Below are 18,002 nucleotides of genomic sequence, written 5' to 3' on the forward strand. Positions count from 1 at the left end.
ACCACTGCAATGCCACAGCCCTGTTAGTTGTGGAATTGCAGTGATTGGCCGGCCTGGACAGCGTGACCGAGCCTTTATACCGGCGGGCGCGCTGTGCTCTGCTCACAGCTATCCAGACAGTCAGTGCAGGGAGAGTGTCGCTGCTTCAGGGAAAGGTTTGCGGCCCTTTATAGCTATTTCCGGAGCAGGGCTGCAAACAGTGTGACCAAAAGTCCTTCTCAGGACTATTCTAGTTGTATACAGGCAGGCAGGGTATAGCCAGGTCGGAGTACAGTAGCAGAGTCCTTCTCAGGACTATTGTTGCTGTATACAGGCAGGGTATAGCCAGGTTGGAATACAGGCTAGTGACCAAAAGAGTCCTTGTCAGGACTATTGTAGCAGTATACAGGCAGGCAGGCAGGCAGGCAGGGTATATAGCCATTCCTAGTGGTGACCGTATACCAGCCTTCATCATATCTGGGGCTGGTGTATACAGTCTAAAACAGTCCAGATAGTGTCAGACTTCTCAGTAATTGTCGCTCCTAAAAACCTGTTAAATTCTTATTGCGTCCGTGCTTGCATTTAAAAACCGCACGTGTGTGCCTGTCGGTGGCAGCGTACAGGTGCACTTGTGTGCATTTTTCACAAACTATTATATAACGCACAAGTCTAGTGAATAATACACGTCAGTCAGCAGTGTCTGATAGTGTCAAACTTCTCAGTAATTGTCGCTCCTAAAAACCTGTTAGGTTCTTATTGCGTCCGTGCTTGCATTTAAAAACCGCATGTGTGTGCCTGTCGGTGGCAGCGTACAGGTGCACTTGTGTGCATTTTTCACAAACTATTATATAACGCACAAGTCTAGTGAATAATACACGTCAGTCAGCAGTGTCTGATAGTGTCAGACTTCTCAGTAATTGTCGCTCCTAAAAACCTGTTAGGTTCTTATTGCGTCCGTGCTTGCATTTAAAAACCGCATGTGTGTGCCTGTCGGTGGCAGCGTCAGGCTCCATATTGTCCCTGGATAGAGATGTGCATGAGGGCCTCAAAACATTGTTCCCATTGCAAAGGAGCGGGTCTCCTGTCGTTGTAATGCCCATTCTGAAAGAATGGGCGAAAAAATTTACCACTGGGGGTATACCTGAAACAAAGGCCTAACTCTTGTAACGGTCATCATGATGGCGCATGAGGAGAAGGAGGAGCAGTCCAGCGATTAGCCAAAGTCCAGAAGTGTGTTACCATGGGTGAGTGGAGGTACATGGCAAAATTCCGTTACAAACTTTAAATTCTGCTGTCATTTGCTGGTGGTGTGGTGAAGTCTGTCCCAATCCAACCCTTGTTCATCTTGATTAGAGTCAGCCTGTCAGCAATTACAGTTGACAGGCAGGTGCGTTTATCTGTAATGATTCCACCTGCGGCACTAAAAACACGCTCTGACAAAACGCTAGCGGCAGGGCAGGCCAGGACTTCCAAGGCGTAGAGAGCCAATTCATGCCACGTGTCCAGCTTGGATACCCATTAATTGTAAGGCACAGAGGAATGTCAGAGTACAGTTGTTTGATCTGCAAGGTACTCCTTGAGCATCTGGGCAAACTTAGGATTTCTTGTGGCACTACCCCGCACCTCAGGGGCTGTGGTATGTGAGGGGCTGAGAAAACTGTCCCACATCTTAAAGACTGTTCCCCTACCTCTGGCGGATTGGACTTGTGCCCCTCTCGGCTGTACGCCTTGGTTGTCCACTGATTCCTGACCTATGCCGCTATCGTTTTGTGAGGGGAATGCTTTGCCTACTTCCGTGACTATGGCCTTCTGGAACTGCTGCATTTTTCCTGACCTCTCCGCCTCGGGAATAAGAGACCTGAAGTTCTCCTTGTAGCGTGGGTCTAACAGTGTTACCAACCAGTAATGATTGTCGGCCAAGATGTTCTTAACGCGAGGGTCACGAGACAGGCAGCTTACCATAAAGTCAGCCATGTGTGCCAGACTCTTAACAGCCATCACTTCAGTATCCTGACCAACACGATGACTGAACATGCTGTCCTCCTCCTCCTCCTCATCTACCCTGTCCTCTGGCCAGCCACGCTGAACCGAGGATATGACTGCATGTCATATCCTCAATTTGGCCAGAGAGTTGCTCCATGTCTTCATCCTCCTCCTCATCATAGTCCTCCACTGCACGTTGTGATGAGACGAGGCTGGGCTGTGTGTTATCACCCACACCCACTACTGTTTCTTGCTCAAACTCATCGCGCTCCGCCTGCAATGCATCATGGTTGTTTTTTGAGCAGAGACCATTTTAGAAGGCAGAGAAGCGGTATGGTGACGCTAATAATGTCGTCATCGCCGCTCACCATCTTGGTGGAGTCCTCAAAGTTTTGGCGGATGGTACATAGGTCGGACATCCATCTCCACTCCTCAGGTGTTATGTGTGGAGTTTGACCCATTTCCCTACGGCTTAGGTGATGCAGGTATTCAACAACTGCCCTCTTCTGCTCACATATCCTGACCAACATGTGCAGAGTTGAATTCCAACGCGTGGGGACATCACACACCAGTCTGTGAGCCGGAAGATGCAAACGGCGCTGAAAGCCAGCAAGGCCGGCTGAAGCAGTAGGTGACTTTCGAAAATGTGCAGACAGGCGGCGAACTTTTACCAGCAGATCAGACAGCTCTGGGTATGACTTTAGAAACCGCTGAACCACGAGGTTGAGCACATGGGCCACGCATGGAACATGTGTCAGCTGGCCTCGCCTCAAAGCCGCCACCAGGTTCCGGCCATTGTCACACACGACCTTTCCTGGCTTTAGGTTCAGAGGTGTGAGCCAGTGATCTGCCTGCTGTTTCAGAGCTGTCCACACCTCTTCTGCATTGTGGGGTTTGTCACCTATGCAGATTAGCTTCAGCACAGCCTGTTGCCGCTTCGCCGAGGCAGTGCTGCAGTGCTTCTGTGTCGCCCTGGACAAGCCAGGGGCCACAGAGCACAACACTTACACACCCCACACTCCCTGCAGGCATATCATAGTCAAAACACAAAATCCTTGTTGCCTTCCCCAGGGGCTGTTGTCCACACCAGGGGGTGGAGCCAGGCGGTTGGTCTCCACCCACCAAGGAGGAGGGAAAACACAGGCAGTGAGAGTTAAGCTAAGGAAGTTGAAGGAGGAAAGTAGTAGAGAGGAGAAAAGTGACAGCAAAGAGCCTGAAGTTGGTCCGGGTGTGTGGCCCGGACAGGACAGCAAGGTTGGCAGGATGTGGTGACCGTCTGCAGTGGAGGCCGATTGGAGTCTGCCGTAAGGACTGTGGACGGGTGGTGACCCGGCCGTACCGGACCGGTATACAAAGAGAAGCCAGCACCATTGGCAGGGGCCTTTCGGATCCCGGCAAGGCTTGGTGTCGCCGTGAATTTGCCAAATCCGTTAGTGAAGGGGACCTCAGGGTTTCCAAACAGCCAAGTCACGATAGAAGGCAACCGTCCAACCGTGAAGGGGAGACACCGCCACCGCCAAGGGCAACCGTCTCCCAGGGCCAGCGCCTGTGGGCAAAAGGGGCTCCTCCGGCCCATATCCAGGTCGGGGAGCGGGTTACCGGTGGGAAACCATCACTACCAACACTGAACTTAGGTGCAGGGAGAGACAGTCATCACTAACCTGCAGGGAGGAACAACCGCAGCCGTTCGAGGGACCCGTCCATCCAGCCACTTGTTTTACCGTGAACTGTGTCATCATCATTGGGCTGAGTGAGTACCTCCGTGCCGTGCGGCACAGCGCTGCCCCTGCGACCTTGCACCTCATCAGGCCCCGCAACCCGCCTGTCATCCATCTCTACCCCATCACCGGGCCCTGGGACAACCAACCCCCCTACCCACGGCGTGGAGAAATAACAACAAAGCTGCTCCCTGTCACAGGCTCCCGGGATCCCCGTCCAGAGCAGCGGTGGTGTCCACACAATCACCACAACCGTGGATGGCGTCACGGACAATATCCCCAAAACCCAAACGACCCCTTTTCACTCACGGGCGATGAGCGCCGCTCGAGTCCCCGGGATCCGGCCATCGCTCGAGCCACCGAGCAGCAGCAGCCGTAGAGCAGCGGCAGCCGGACCCGAGCAGTGGGAGAGCGCAGCGTCCCCTCCTCCGCCCGCAACACTTCCAGCTTGGGACTGGTGTGTAGGGTAAAGTGGATGAGGATGCGCAGGAGGAGGAGGAGGCTGAGGAGCATGACATTCCGGAGCTGTAGAGTGTGGGTGAAACCCTGACTGAGGAAGGGCCTGCAAAACTTGGTGTGTGAAGGACGTGTTCCGTCCCTCGCTCAGACTGGGTCCCAGCTTCCACAATATTAACCCAGTGTGACGTCAACGAGATGTAGCGGCCTTGCCCACATGCACTTGTCCACGTGTCTGTGGTTAGGTGGACTTTGGCTGAAACAGCGTTGTTCAGGGCACGTGTGATGTTTTGTGACACGTGGTTATGCAATGCGGGGACGGCACACCGGGAGAAATAGTGGCGGCTGGGGACCGAGTAATGTGGGACAGCTGCCACCATCAGGTCGCGGAATGCTTCTGTCTCAACCAGCCTAAAAGGCAACATTTCCAGCGCAAGCAGTCGCGAAATGTTAGCATTTAGAAGTGTGGCATGTGGGTCATTGGCAGTGTATTTGCGCCTGCGTTCAAAGGTTTGCTGAATGGATAACTGAACGCTGCGCTGGGACAAGGACGTGCTTGATGATGGTGTTATTTCTGCGTGGGCAACTGCAGGTGCAGGGCCGGAGGAGGCTTGTTCGCGGGCAGCATGGACAGGGGATTGGCTCGCATGCACAACAAGCGAAGATGTAGCAGTGACATCAGCAAGCACTGCTCCTCGACTCTGTTGTACATCCCACAAAGTCGGGTGCTTGGCTGACATGTGCCTGATCATTCTGGTGGTGGTCAGGCTGCTAGTTTTGGTACCCCTGCTGATGCTGGCACGGCAGGTGTTGCAAATGGCCTTTTTAGAATCATCTGGAGCCAACTTAAAAAACTGCCAGACTCGGGAAGACCTAACATTTGTACAGGCACCTTGTGTCGTGTTGTTCCGGGGAACAGTTGCCTGACGTCTGCCTGGGGCCACCACCCTGCTTCTTACTGCCTGTTGGGATGCTACGCCTCCCTCCCCCTGTGCACTGCTGTCCTCGCTCTGCATATCCTCCTGCCAGGTTGGGTCAGTTACTGGATCATCCACCACGTCGTCTTCCTCTTCCGCACCCTGCTCCTCCTCCTGACTTCCTGACAATTGTGTCTCATCATCGTCCACCCCTTGTTGAGACACGTTGCCAACTTCGTGAGAACGTGGCTGCTCAAATATTTGGGCATCTGTACATACGATCTCCTCATGACCCACTTCAACATGAGCTGGCGAGAGGCCAGAATGTGCGAATTGAAACGTGAACAGCTCTTCCGAGTGTCCAAGTGTGGGATCATTAATGTCCGAGGACGTGTACTCAGCCTTGTGGTAGGAAGGAGGATCAGGTTCTGAAATGTGCGGTGCAGTATCACGGCTACTGACACTTGACCGTGTGGAAGACAGAGTGTTTGTGGTGGTGCCAATCTGACTGGAAGCATTATCCGCTATCCAACTAACAACCTGTTGACACTGGTCTTGGTTCAAGAGCGGTGTACTGCTGCGGTCCCCAAGAATTTGGGACAGGACGTGCGAGCGAGTAGATGTGGCCCTTTGTTGTGGCGAAATTAGAGCTTGCACACAACCTCGGTCTCTGCCTGCACCACCATCACGTCCACTTCCTTGTTCGTTGACAACGCCCTTGCGCATTTTGCAATGCTGTGCTGATGTGTATTCACTAGACTTGTGCGTTATATCCAAGTTTTTGCAAAACGCACACAAGTGCAGCGGAAAGCTGCCACCAACAGGCACACACGTGCGGTTTTTAAATGCAAGCACGGAGGCACTAAGAACCTAACAGGTCTCTATCCAGGGACAACGTGGAGCCTCCCAATTTTTGGCTGCCCTGCCTAAGGGCTATACTACAATAGACCCACTTCCTTCCAATGGGCACTTCAGGTTTACAGGCCCTCATGCACGTCTCTATCCAGGGACAACGTGGAGCCTCACAATTTTTGGCTGCCCTGCCTAACGGCTATACTACAATAGACCCACTTCCTTCCAATGGGCACTTCAGGTTTACAGGCCCTCATGCACGTCTCTATCCAGGGACAACGTGGAGCCTCCCAATTTTTGGCTGCCCTGCCTAAGGGCTATACTACAATAGACCCACTTCCTTCCAATGGGCACTTCAGGTTTACAGGCCATCATGCACGTCTGTATGCAGGGGCATTGGTGAACCTCACAATTTTGGACTGCCCTGGCAAAGGAAAATACTACAAAGACTCACTTCCTCAAAATGGGCACATTAGACTCAGAGGCCTTTATGTACGTCTCTTCTCAGGGACATCGGAGTGCCACACAATGTTTTACGTAAAATCTTTCATGTAGTAATCTCAAAAAGTAACATACATTAGCTCTATCTCACTATTGGTTATGTGCCCTTAACATTTCCGCCATGAAAATTAATTTTGGTGTCATTTTGGAAGGTTTTCTGGTGAGTCCGTAAAAATGGCGTAAAACGCGGACTAAATTGTTCACAGCTGTGACTTTTGAGTGATAAATGCTTCAAGGGGTCTTCCCCATGCTGTTGCCATGTCATTTGAGCACTCTTCGGAGACTTTTGTGCCATTTTTAGGGTTTCTACATGCTGCCGGTGGTCATTTCACAAAAATACTCGGGTCTCCCATAGGATAACATTGGGCTCGTTGCTCGGGCCGAGTACACTAGTATCTTGGGAGGCTCGGCCCGAGCTTCGAGCACCCGAGCTTTTTAGTACTCGCTCATCACTAATTATATATATATATATATAAAAATATATAATCACTCATTTTTTTGGAGATACTAATTTTACATTTATTCTATTTACAGCTCTGAGCTTTGGAGACTGACCACTACTGGTACACTGCAGAACATGCACAGTGCTTACGTGCTTGTAAGCATTTATTTGAAGCTGACCAGGTTTGCTGGAGTGCACTTTTAACTCCTAATTCTGGCCAGCTTCTCAGCGGATATGGTGGTCGGTTTCCTAGGCAACAAGCTGTAAACAAAAGTTAAAAAAGTTAATATCTCAAACAAAAGCTGCAAATTTTAACAAACTGTAAATTGCGAAAGTGCTCATTTTCAAAAGCACCATCTGTGAAGATGGGAATATAACTTTAATTCTATCAAATTGAAAACAGGCTCAGAAACATAGAGAAGTTTGGGAAGCTCTTAGGGTTTGAATTTTACAGCATACCTGTTATCTGACTGTTACTCCCTTATATACAAGTTATAGGGGTATTCCAATCTCGAATATTCTGATATGTAGTAGGTGTAATAATAATATTAGCAAATACCTCCAATTAGAAACGTAGTATAGTTCTCCTGATTAGCGATGTCTCTTACCTCATGTGCAGGGCATTGAAGCTTAGGCAAGAGACATGACCTTGAGTATCCATAGTTACATGGCAGGACCTAGAGTATCCATAATTACTGCCACTATGAGTGGTTGTAACCATGGATACCCAAGCTAGTGCACTGCACATGAGGAAAGAAACACAGCTAGTCAGGAGAACTATACTACATTTCTAATTGGAGTTATTTTCTAATATTATTACACCTACTACATATTGGGATAGGATCTTGGAGATGGGAATACCCCTTAAATATTAAAGCAGAAGGGTCCCTAAATTTCACAAAGTAAACTGCATTTTTTAATAAATAGATAATAGAGCGGAAGGGGCTGGTGTACTTAGTGTGAAAATACATGTCACAATGACTGTTTAATCTTTACATATAATGAGCATTTAATAACCTCTCACTTTTTAGCTGGAATTATGAGTCCAAGCCTATTCAATTACTGTGAAATTGAAACAATCCAGCTCACCACAATTACAAGTCCACTTTCGTATGGAGCTCGGACATCGGCACCGCCAGGAAAATGAATAACAACAGATGAAGTCCAGCTCAACAAATGATTCTTCTTTATTAGCAGCAGTTCACATATAGGACATTATGATTAAAACAAACAGTTAGCATTATCTCTGCACTATCAACGCGTTTCGGGTGTGCTAAGGGTGCAAGCACACCCGAAATGCATTGATAACATTATCCATGCGCTTGCTCTTAATCGCAATGTCCTGTCTGTCAGCTGGTACCAATAAAGAAGATTCGTTTGTTGAGCCAAACTTCATCTGATTTCTTAAATCTGACATTATGAAATGACAGCACTTTCATTTGGATTTTGGAGATCTTGTCTTGAAGATTTACAAATGCCATAACTATTGCATATCAACCAATAAAATCACAGCAGAAATGCTACAAAGATTAAAGGGAACCTGTCACCAGGTTTTTCCCTTATGAGCTGCGGCAACCACCAGTGAGCCCTTATATACTGCTTTCCAGAACACTGTATATAAGAGCCCAAAAATGTAAAAAACACCTTTATAATACTCAACAAGGGGGTGGTCCGGTCCGATGGGAGTTGCGCGTCTCGGTCCGGCGCCTCCTCCATCTTATGCAGTCACCATTCTCCTTCCCAGCCCAGTGTGCATGAGGTGTCCTGCGTCATTCACAAAGGCCTCCATTGTGTTCCTGCGCATGCACACTTAGATATGCACCAGCTGAAGGCAGATCAAAATATTATAGTGCACATGCGCGGGCAGTCTCTGAGCTTTCCTCGCGCCTGAGCATTACAGTACTTTGCCCTGAGCAAAGTGCGCATGCACAGGAGCACAATGGAGGCCTCTGTGTGGATGTCAGATCATGCACACTGGGCTGGGAAGGAGGATGGCGATGGAAAGAAGAGAGGAAGCACCAGACCGAGAGCAGCAACACCCATTGGACCAGACCCCCCCCAGGTGAGTAGAATATAATTTATTCATTTATACAGCGCTGTTAACTCCACAGCACTTTACATACATTGGCAACACTGTGCCCATCGGGGCTCACAATCTAAATTCCCTATCAGTATGTTTTGGTTTTTTTTTTTTAGAGTGTGGGAGGAAATCTAAGTACCCGGAGGAAACCCACACAAGCACAGGGAGAACATACAAACTCCTTACAGATGTTGTCCTTGGTGGGAATTGAACCCAGAACCCCAGTGCTGCAAGACTGCAGTGCTAACCACTGAGCCACCGTGCATAATAAAGGTATTTTTCACGTTCTACAGAGCTGGGCTCTTATATATAGTATTCTAGAATGTGGTATATAAGGGATCACTGTTCGTGGCTGCAGCTCATAAGGTAAAAACCCGGTGACCAGGCTCCCTTTAAAGAGAGTGTCAGCACAAAACGACTGTTCAAAACAATACATGTCCCCGTGCATCATACATATATCCACCTTCCCACCTGTTTGTTTTCCCCTATCTCCTCCCTTCTCTGCTCTATGAAACCAGAGGTGTAGATCAATAAAGAGGAGAGGGAGGAGGTTGAGGGAAAACAAGCAGGTGGGAAGGTGCATTTAAATATTTGGCCCCGCCATGATGAACCAAGCTTCTTGGTTTAAACAGTCCATTTAATGACACTTTACACAGACCCTTAATGAGAGTATAAGAGAAGAGTAATAATGTGATGAAACATAACTGGTGCTTATCTGAAAAGCATTTCCCCGTTCAGACATAACAGTTTTTCCCTATGAAATGCTTTGCACAGGCCTAATGCACATATCCCATAATGACACCAATCTCACCTTCGTAATTGCGCTGTTCTTTTTATAATTCAAGCAAAGGAATTCTGCAAAAGTCAATAGCAGCTCTGTGCCGACTGGCGCATTGCCATGAACACCCGCAACAAATCTGATCTTTGGCTCGTCTGGTTCCGAAACGTTTGGTTTATTTGATATTTCCAAGGACCATATGTAGCGAAATTCAACACTCTGACCCAACCTAAGAATAAGCACAGAGCGGGGGTAATGCTGGGATAACTCAAAAAGAATAGTCATAGCCAAGGATAAAGCCGATCACAGTAATATATCAAACAGATCAATGCCAGACCAAAAGTGTGATGAAATATAATGACACCACATAAAGAAAGGCTGCACGAATAGAAAGACCCCATTATGCCGCTCCCTACTATTATTTCCTCATGTAACCTGTCCCGCGTTATTTAATACCCTTTGCTTTCTAGGATGGGTTCCCCCGAGTGTTACTCTCCACTTCTGTACACAATTATTATTATTTATTATTACAGCCCCATCTATTCCATGGCGCTTTACATGTGAAAGGGGTGTACATAATAGGGACAAGTACAATAATCATAAACAGTACAAGGCACAGACAGGTACAGGAGGAGAGAAGTCCCTGCCCGCGAGGGCTCACAGTCTACAAGGGATGGGTGAGGATACAGTAAGTGAGGGTAGAGCTGATTGTGCGGTGCTATATCAGACTGAGGGTTACGGCAGGTTGTAGGCTTGTCGGAAGAGATGGGTCTTCAGGTTTCTTTTGAAGCTTGCCAAGGTAGGCGAGAGTCTGATGTGTTGGGGTAGAGCATTCCAGAGTATGGGGGAGGCACGGGAGAAATCTTGGATGCGATGGTGGGAAGAGGAAATGAGAAGGAGATCTTGTGAGGATTGAAGGTTGCTTGCAGGTAGGTACTGGGAGACTAGGTCACAGATATAGGGAGGAGACAGGTTGTGGATAGCTTTGTAGGTCATGGTTAGTGTTTTGAACTGGAGTCGTTGGGCAATGGGAATCCAGTGAAGGGATTGGCAGAGAGGTCGGGGAGTAGCGGGGGGAGAGGTGGATTAGTCGGGCAGCATAGTTTAGAATAGATTGTAGGGGTGCGAGACTGTTAGAAGGGAGGCCACAGAGCAGGAGGTTGCAATAATCCAGGCGGGAGATAATAAGGGCATGTACTAATCTTTTTGCAATGAGTATGTTTCTTATTTTTTGGAATCAGAAGGTCATTATTTGTTCCTGTTCTCACAGGACCCTTTTAATCTCGGTTCCTTCTGTTATCTTATGCGGTTTAAGGCTAAGTTCACACACTGCTTTTTTTTTGACGCTGCGTTTTTGGCCGCTAAAAACGCACAAAAACGCACCCGCGTCAAAAAACGCATGCGTTTTTACCGCGATTTGGTGTGTTTTTGGCTGCGTTTTTGATCTCTGCGTTTTTCTAATGCATTGCATGGGGGAAAACGCAGAAAAACGCAGGAAAGAATTGACATGTTCATTTTTTTTTTAAACTCAAAAACGCAGCTTAAAAAAAGTTGTGTGCGGACAGCAAAAATGAAAACTCAGCCTGTGCTGGGGAAGCAAAGTCATGCAGTTTTGAGGCCAAAAACGCACCTGAAAAACGCGCAAAAACGCCACGAAAAACGCACTGTGCGCACATAGCCTTATACTGCAATCAAAGCTGTTAAAAATATATAACAAATTCTTCTGTACATGCCGCAGGAGATTCGGGATTATACCCTTTCCTTCTCCCAAACTTCAGCTTAGACCATTCTTTAGTTTGTAAGGCAACGGGTTGCAACCTAAACGCCTACGCCATTGTAGTGCAAGCATAAAAAGTAAGGAAATTGCCTAACTACCTAACAAATTCAACGTGGCTCTGCCCTCCCCCCCCCTTCCAAACAGTGCCACCTTTCCAGTGTTTTCATGGGCTGTCTGGCGTTGCTAAATAGTCCATTCACCCATGTTAAGTTAGAGCACCCACCACTCTGGACATCTCACATTCCTGTACCATCTTATACCAGCTGTACCTGGTGTTTGTACTTTGACAACTAAAGCCCCCGATGCCCATACATCGTTCATCTGACACCCATCTCATGACACCCCCCCACACACACATACACAGGAAGGCGGCACAGCTGAGTGCTCCTGTGTGGTATATGGGAGCCGCTGACTGTCTCCTCTGGTGGCGGCTTATTTACTGCAGAGATCGGCTGTCAGACACCCAACAGGACATGCCCTTCTCTCCCCAGACATCTGGGGGCAGGGTTGGGAGAACCCCATATACAGGACGTGGGGCAATTCTGATCACTTTAGTCTAATGTATAGAAGCTTTCAACAAGATGTAATATATAAGCAATCTGCAAATCACATTATTTAAACATGTATTATTTTTTTTACCCTTTAACAGGAACCTAATGGGTCCTCCATGCCTTCCCATCCACCAGCATTTACATATTTATTATTAAATACCCTGCCTAATGTGCCCTTTATACAGCCTGAACCCTAAAACACATATTGGAAAAAAAAAAAAAAAAAAGTTTTTCCTATGGTAATTAGGCCTTTGACTAGTCGATGGTGCGTTAGTTCCCCAGACTAGTCAGCCCTCTTCTACAAATTATCATGCCCCTGTGGCCATGACATTTCCAGAGAGCCGGTGTCATAGACAGCTGTCTGCAAATCCCGTGCATGCATCCGGTTTTCTTCAGCAACGTCATCACACCTTTGAAGATGGGTGTATATGTCCTCTTATGAGTGGGGCACTGTGCATGTCCAGAAGTGAAATCGCCGACTTCTTAACTTTCAGACATGTGCAGCGCTTCTCTGAAGCCAGGAAGCGTACACCCGGCTTCAGGGGCGCAATGATGTTAGTGAATAAAGCCATGTGCGGGATTTATAGAGAGCTGGCGATGACGCCTAGTCTCTGCAAATCAGGTTATCATTCCCACAGGAGGAGTGATAACGTGGAGAGGGCAGACTAGTCTAGGGAATTAACGCCCCATCTACTAATCAAAGGCCTAATCAGCATAAGAAAAATGGACTTTATAAAGATCTTTTTTTCAATATGTGTTTGTGTGTCAGGCAGTTTAACCCTTTCACGACCGGCCGATTTTTCGCTTTCCGTTTTTTTTTTTCGCCATTCTTTTTCTGAGAGACGTAACTTTTTTATTTTTCAGTCAATATGGTCATGTGAGGGCTCATTTTTTGCGGAACGAGCTGTACTTTTAAATGAAACCATCAGTTTTACCATATTGTGTACTAGAAAATGGCAAAAAAATTCCAAATGCTGAAAAATTGCAAAAAAAGTGCGATAGCACTATGGTTTTTGAGATATTTTATTCACTGTGTTCACTATATGGTAAAACTGATGTGTGGGTGTGATGCCTCAGGTCAGTGCGAGTTCGTAGACACCAAACATGTATAGGTTTACTTTTATATAAGGGGTTAAAAAAAAATCGGAAGTTTGTCCGAAAAAAGTGGCGCACGTTTTACGCCATATTCCGTGACCCGTAGCGTTCTCATTTTTCGGGATCTTAGGCTCAATGACGGCTTATTTTTTGCGTCTCGAGCTGACGTTTTTAACGGTACCATTTTTGCGCAGATGCTACGTTTTGATCGCCTCTTATTGCATTTTGCGCAAAAGTTGTGGCGACAAAAAAACGTCGTTTTGGCGTTTGGAATTTTTTTGCCGCTACGCCGTTTACTGATCAGATTAATTGATTTTATATTTTGATAGATCGGGCGTTTCTGAACGCGGCGATACCAAATGTGTGTATATTTTTTATTTTTTTAACCCTTTAATTTTCAATGGGGCGAATGGGGGGGTGATTTGAACTTTTAGGTTTTTTTGTTTTTTTTTAATTTTTTAAAACTTATTTTTTTACTTTTTTTTTTTATTTTACTAGTCCCCCTAGGGGGCTATTGCGATCAGCATTCCGATCGCTCTGCAGTATCTGCTGATCACAGCTGGAAGGCTGTAAACAGCAGATACGCTGTCTTTCTCTTTTGCTGTGCCCCGGGCACAGCGAAAGTGAAACCAATTCATGTGTAGTACAGGAGTCATCACATGACCCTGTACTACCATGACAACTATCGGGAGTCACGTGATCGCGTCACGTGACTTCCGGTTTCGGCGGTAAGTAAAACTTTACCGCGATTGCGCTTATAATGGCGCTGTCATGTATTGACAGCGCCATTATAAGGGGTTAATCGGCATGAGCAGATAACGATTCTGCTCGTGCCTAGCAGGCACACATCTCAGCTGTGAAAATCAGCTGAGATGTGTGCCGATCGCGGCATGCTGCCGCCGGAGGACCGCGGGCAGTAAGATTATGTCATTTAGGACGTAATTTTACGGCCCGCGGTCGTTAAGGGGTTAAAAGGGCTGGTTAGGCAGGATATTTAGTAATAAATGTGTAAAAGATGGTGGATGGGAGGGCACGGGGGAACTGTCAGGTTCCCATTAATAATTCAATTTAAAGTGCTGAGTCACTAGAGGAATTACTTCTGTATGATTTGCTGTCCAATTATTGCTGAGAAAGATTACACTAAGTGGAAGACGGGGTCTTTGTATCTATTCTTCTGCACAAGTCTGTACTAAACTGCATACAGTCATGAGAAAGACTGGCTTTCAGTTCAGATGAGTCCATTGGACAAAGGCAGGCATACTGCATGCAAGGAAATGAATGGCCGGACGTTCTAGACCCAATAATGCTGGCAGAACGCTGATAAAAGCAGAATCGCCAACTCATGAGCAAAGGGTTGTGACAGAGCATGAGAATTGTGGAACTTCTTGGACACAATGGAATGGATGTGAAAACCCCCCAGTTAATTTGATGTGGAGGTAATAGAAACATGGTTTTCTACAGGTTTTGTGTCAGAGGAGAAAGAAAGCATTAAATTAAAAGTTTACTGTCCATATATTTTGCAACATAAAATAAGATGAATAATACCTTGTGAGTTTAGCAATGTTTGGATAGTTGAGATTCAGCCCCCGTAGTGACTCGGAGAGGTCATGATAAGGCCTGTAGCGATATAAGTCGATGTCACTAGAGCTGGACAGCAGCAGGCGCTCCAGACCATTCTCTGCTGACAGATCCTTAATGAGGGTCTCAAATTCCTGTGTGTTGGGGTCCGGCTTTTCTGCCTCTATCACCGATACTTTTCCTTTATCTTCTTTGTGTAAATCAGTGCCGGAGCGATTAAGTGTAAAGTTGGTCACCAAGGCCTCATCTTCTGTCACGTTGACCATTTTTGTAATAGGAACGTATCTGGGGGGGAAAACACAAACTACTATGACATGGTGAATGCACGGAGGAGCAGGTATGATCGTCTGACCTGCTGGTAAAAGTCTACTATACAGTTGCATTCAAAAACTTGTACACAAGAAGGGGTATTTATCATGGTTTTTTTTTTTTTTTTAAGTAAAACTACTGTACCACAGTTAATAAAAACTGTATACTTTTTCACATTACAAAAAGTGCAAATATCAAAAATCACATGTGATGACAGTTAGTAGTTAGACATACATAGTTAAAATCCAATTAGATGAGACAGAGAGAGAAAAAGGTCCCAGGGAGGTAGACAGACTACCCCTTAACGACAACTGGTAAGAAAGTAGTATTACTATATCCCGGGGGGGGGGGGGGCATATAAGTAACCAAAAGATATCAGTAGTATACCCCCTGGGCTAGTGGAGTGATGGAATGTCCATACATTAAACAGTAACCAACAGGATAAGGTCCAGATCAGGGCCTGAATACACCAGTATGTAACACCACCAGAATAATCTCAGAGGAAAAAAAATAAATAAAGTCATAGTGGTGGGTAAAATGGCACCTGAAGGACCTACCTGTGGTATGTATAGCACCCAGAAAGGGAGTCTGTCAGCCTCACATGTGGACCCGTTGAAGCACATGCGAAACACATGTTGGGACCGGGTCCACATGTGAGGCTGACAGACTCCCTTTCTGGGTGCTATACATACCACAGGTAGGTCCTTCAGGTGCCATTTTATGCACCACTATATGACTTTTTTTTTTTTTCCTCTGAGATTATTCTGGCGGTGTTACATACTGGTGTATTCAGGCCCTGATCTGGACCTTATGGCCCAGGGGGTATACTATTGCTATCTTTTGGTTACTTATATGCCCCCCCGGGATATAGTAATACTACTTTCTTACCAGTTTTAGTTAAGGGGTAGTCTGTCTCCCTCCCTGAGACCTTTTTCTCTCTCTGTCTCATCTAATTGGATTTTAACTATGTATGTCTCACTACTAACTGTCATCACATGTGATTTTTGATATTTGCACTTTTTGTAATAATAAAAACTGTAAACTTTTTCACAACTGTGGTACAGTAGTTTTACTTAAAAAAAACCATGATAAATACCCTTTCTTGTTCACAAGTTTTTGTATATATTCTATGGGGTCCATGTATATTACAACAAATATGAGGTCCGCTCTACTTGGTCTCTGTTTTTCCTATACAGTTGCATTGTATCCCATAATATTGCAGAGATTGAATGAGGGATTAAAGTGCCAACAAGAATCAAGATTACATATCCATACACACAGATAACTGGAGAGATCCGTACCCTCTCGCGGAGGCCGTGACTTTATACGTTCCTGGGACCAGCAATCTCCAGTAATCCCCGGCCTTGTCAGAGGTCACTGGGTGATTAATGTTCGCCACACTGATTGTAGCATTGAAAATGCCTCTTCCATCTGTGGCATCGAGCACAAACCCTTTGATGCCCTTGTGCACCTAAACAAGGAGTCAATGTTAGTGTTCTGCACATAATATAGGACAAGAGAAAAATCGGCCAGCGTGGACCCACCTGCTGTATGAAGGCCAGCAGCGACCGGTGGTTGCTTTCCCAGTAAGTGGGAAGTTCTGGTGCCAAAGGATACTTCACACATCCCAACTCAATCGTCACCTCAAAGCAGTTAGTGTTCAGGTAGTTCCAGTCCTGCATGCCACCTACCATGTACAATGGAAAAGGTCACACTCCGCCTTTATATGCAATCATTTACGATAAAGAGGAATCAGAAAGCATTACACTGATGGAAGAATTTATTCCTGGAAATACTCTAAAGGCCCTGTCACACACAGAGATAAATCTGCGGCAGATCTGTGGTTGCAGTGAAGTTGTGGACAATCAGTGCCAGGTTTGTGGCTGTGTACAAATGGAACAATATGTCCACGATTTCAGTGCAACCACAGATCCGCCAAAGATTTATCTGTGTGTGTGACAGGGCCTTAAGTGCCACACGTATACTAAGCAAAAGAGATTTAGGAGACTACTTACGTACATACACAGACTTTTCCTATAGCTCTTTCATATATGTACTCACCATCATCATCTCATGCCATCATACAAGCCAAAGACGTTTACCAAAGATATGTAATATGTTGTCACTGATTAGTAACAGATGATCAACAACCGCAACCAACACCAGCCCACCACAACCAACATCACCCAAACAGAAAAACACCACCCCAACCAAAAGCAACACAACAACCAAAAGCACGACAACCAACACCACCCCAACAATCACAACCAACACCAGCCCACCACAACAACACCACAACCAAAACCAAACAGAACAACCAAAAGCACAGCAACCAACACCACCACAGCAACTACAACCAACACAACAACCAACATCATCACCACCAGAATGACAACCGACTCTACCACAACGACAACCAAACACCATCACAACAACAACCAAGAGCACAACAAGCAACACCACCACAACCAACAGCACAACAACTAAAACCACCACCACAACAACAATCACAACAAGCACAACTACAACTACCACATAGCAGCAGCACAACTAGTGATCTCTTACCTGGGACGTTATACCAATTTGCTCCATTGGTAATTCCTTGAGGGAAATTCTCATTGGGATAGATCTCCTTACATGGACTGCCAGTGAACATCTTAATATTTTCCTATTAAACACACAAAAATTACTTTAAGTGAACCTTAATATACTGATGCTATTTTGCCCCTCCACCCAACACATACACAGAATACTCTGGCCTGTAGTAACCTGTTGTACAACTCAGGGCTTTTTTTTTTTTATTTTATTTGGTACATGTGCATTTATTTCTCCGATCGCTCACGAATCCATTACAATCAAGGTGTCCTTTCACATGTCCTTTATTTTAACGGATCAATTGTGAGAAAACACAAAATAAAGACAAATTTACTCATTGTAGTGAATAAGACTGCTAATAAATGGATGGGACTTATTTTCATGCCGTCTC

The 18,002-nt window shown here is 46.2% G+C and overlaps 1 protein-coding gene across 1 annotated transcript in view; it reads right to left on the reverse strand.

Annotated features, from left to right (window-relative positions):
• CPD (carboxypeptidase D) overlaps positions 1-18,002 on the reverse strand; it is a 151,469-nt gene that overhangs the window by 41,594 nt on the left and 91,873 nt on the right. Inside the window, exons 9-13 of the mRNA XM_075335230.1 lie at positions 17,582-17,684; positions 16,561-16,703; positions 16,318-16,487; positions 14,675-14,992; positions 9,740-9,935 (exon numbers count right to left, since the gene is read on the reverse strand). Coding sequence (XP_075191345.1) covers positions 9,740-9,935; positions 14,675-14,992; positions 16,318-16,487; positions 16,561-16,703; positions 17,582-17,684 — 930 coding nt within the window. The remainder of the gene's footprint in view (positions 1-9,739; positions 9,936-14,674; positions 14,993-16,317; positions 16,488-16,560; positions 16,704-17,581; positions 17,685-18,002) is intronic.

This window comes from Anomaloglossus baeobatrachus, chromosome 2 (genome assembly GCF_048569485.1).
Source record: "Anomaloglossus baeobatrachus isolate aAnoBae1 chromosome 2, aAnoBae1.hap1, whole genome shotgun sequence".
NCBI lineage: Eukaryota > Metazoa > Chordata > Amphibia > Anura > Aromobatidae > Anomaloglossus > Anomaloglossus baeobatrachus.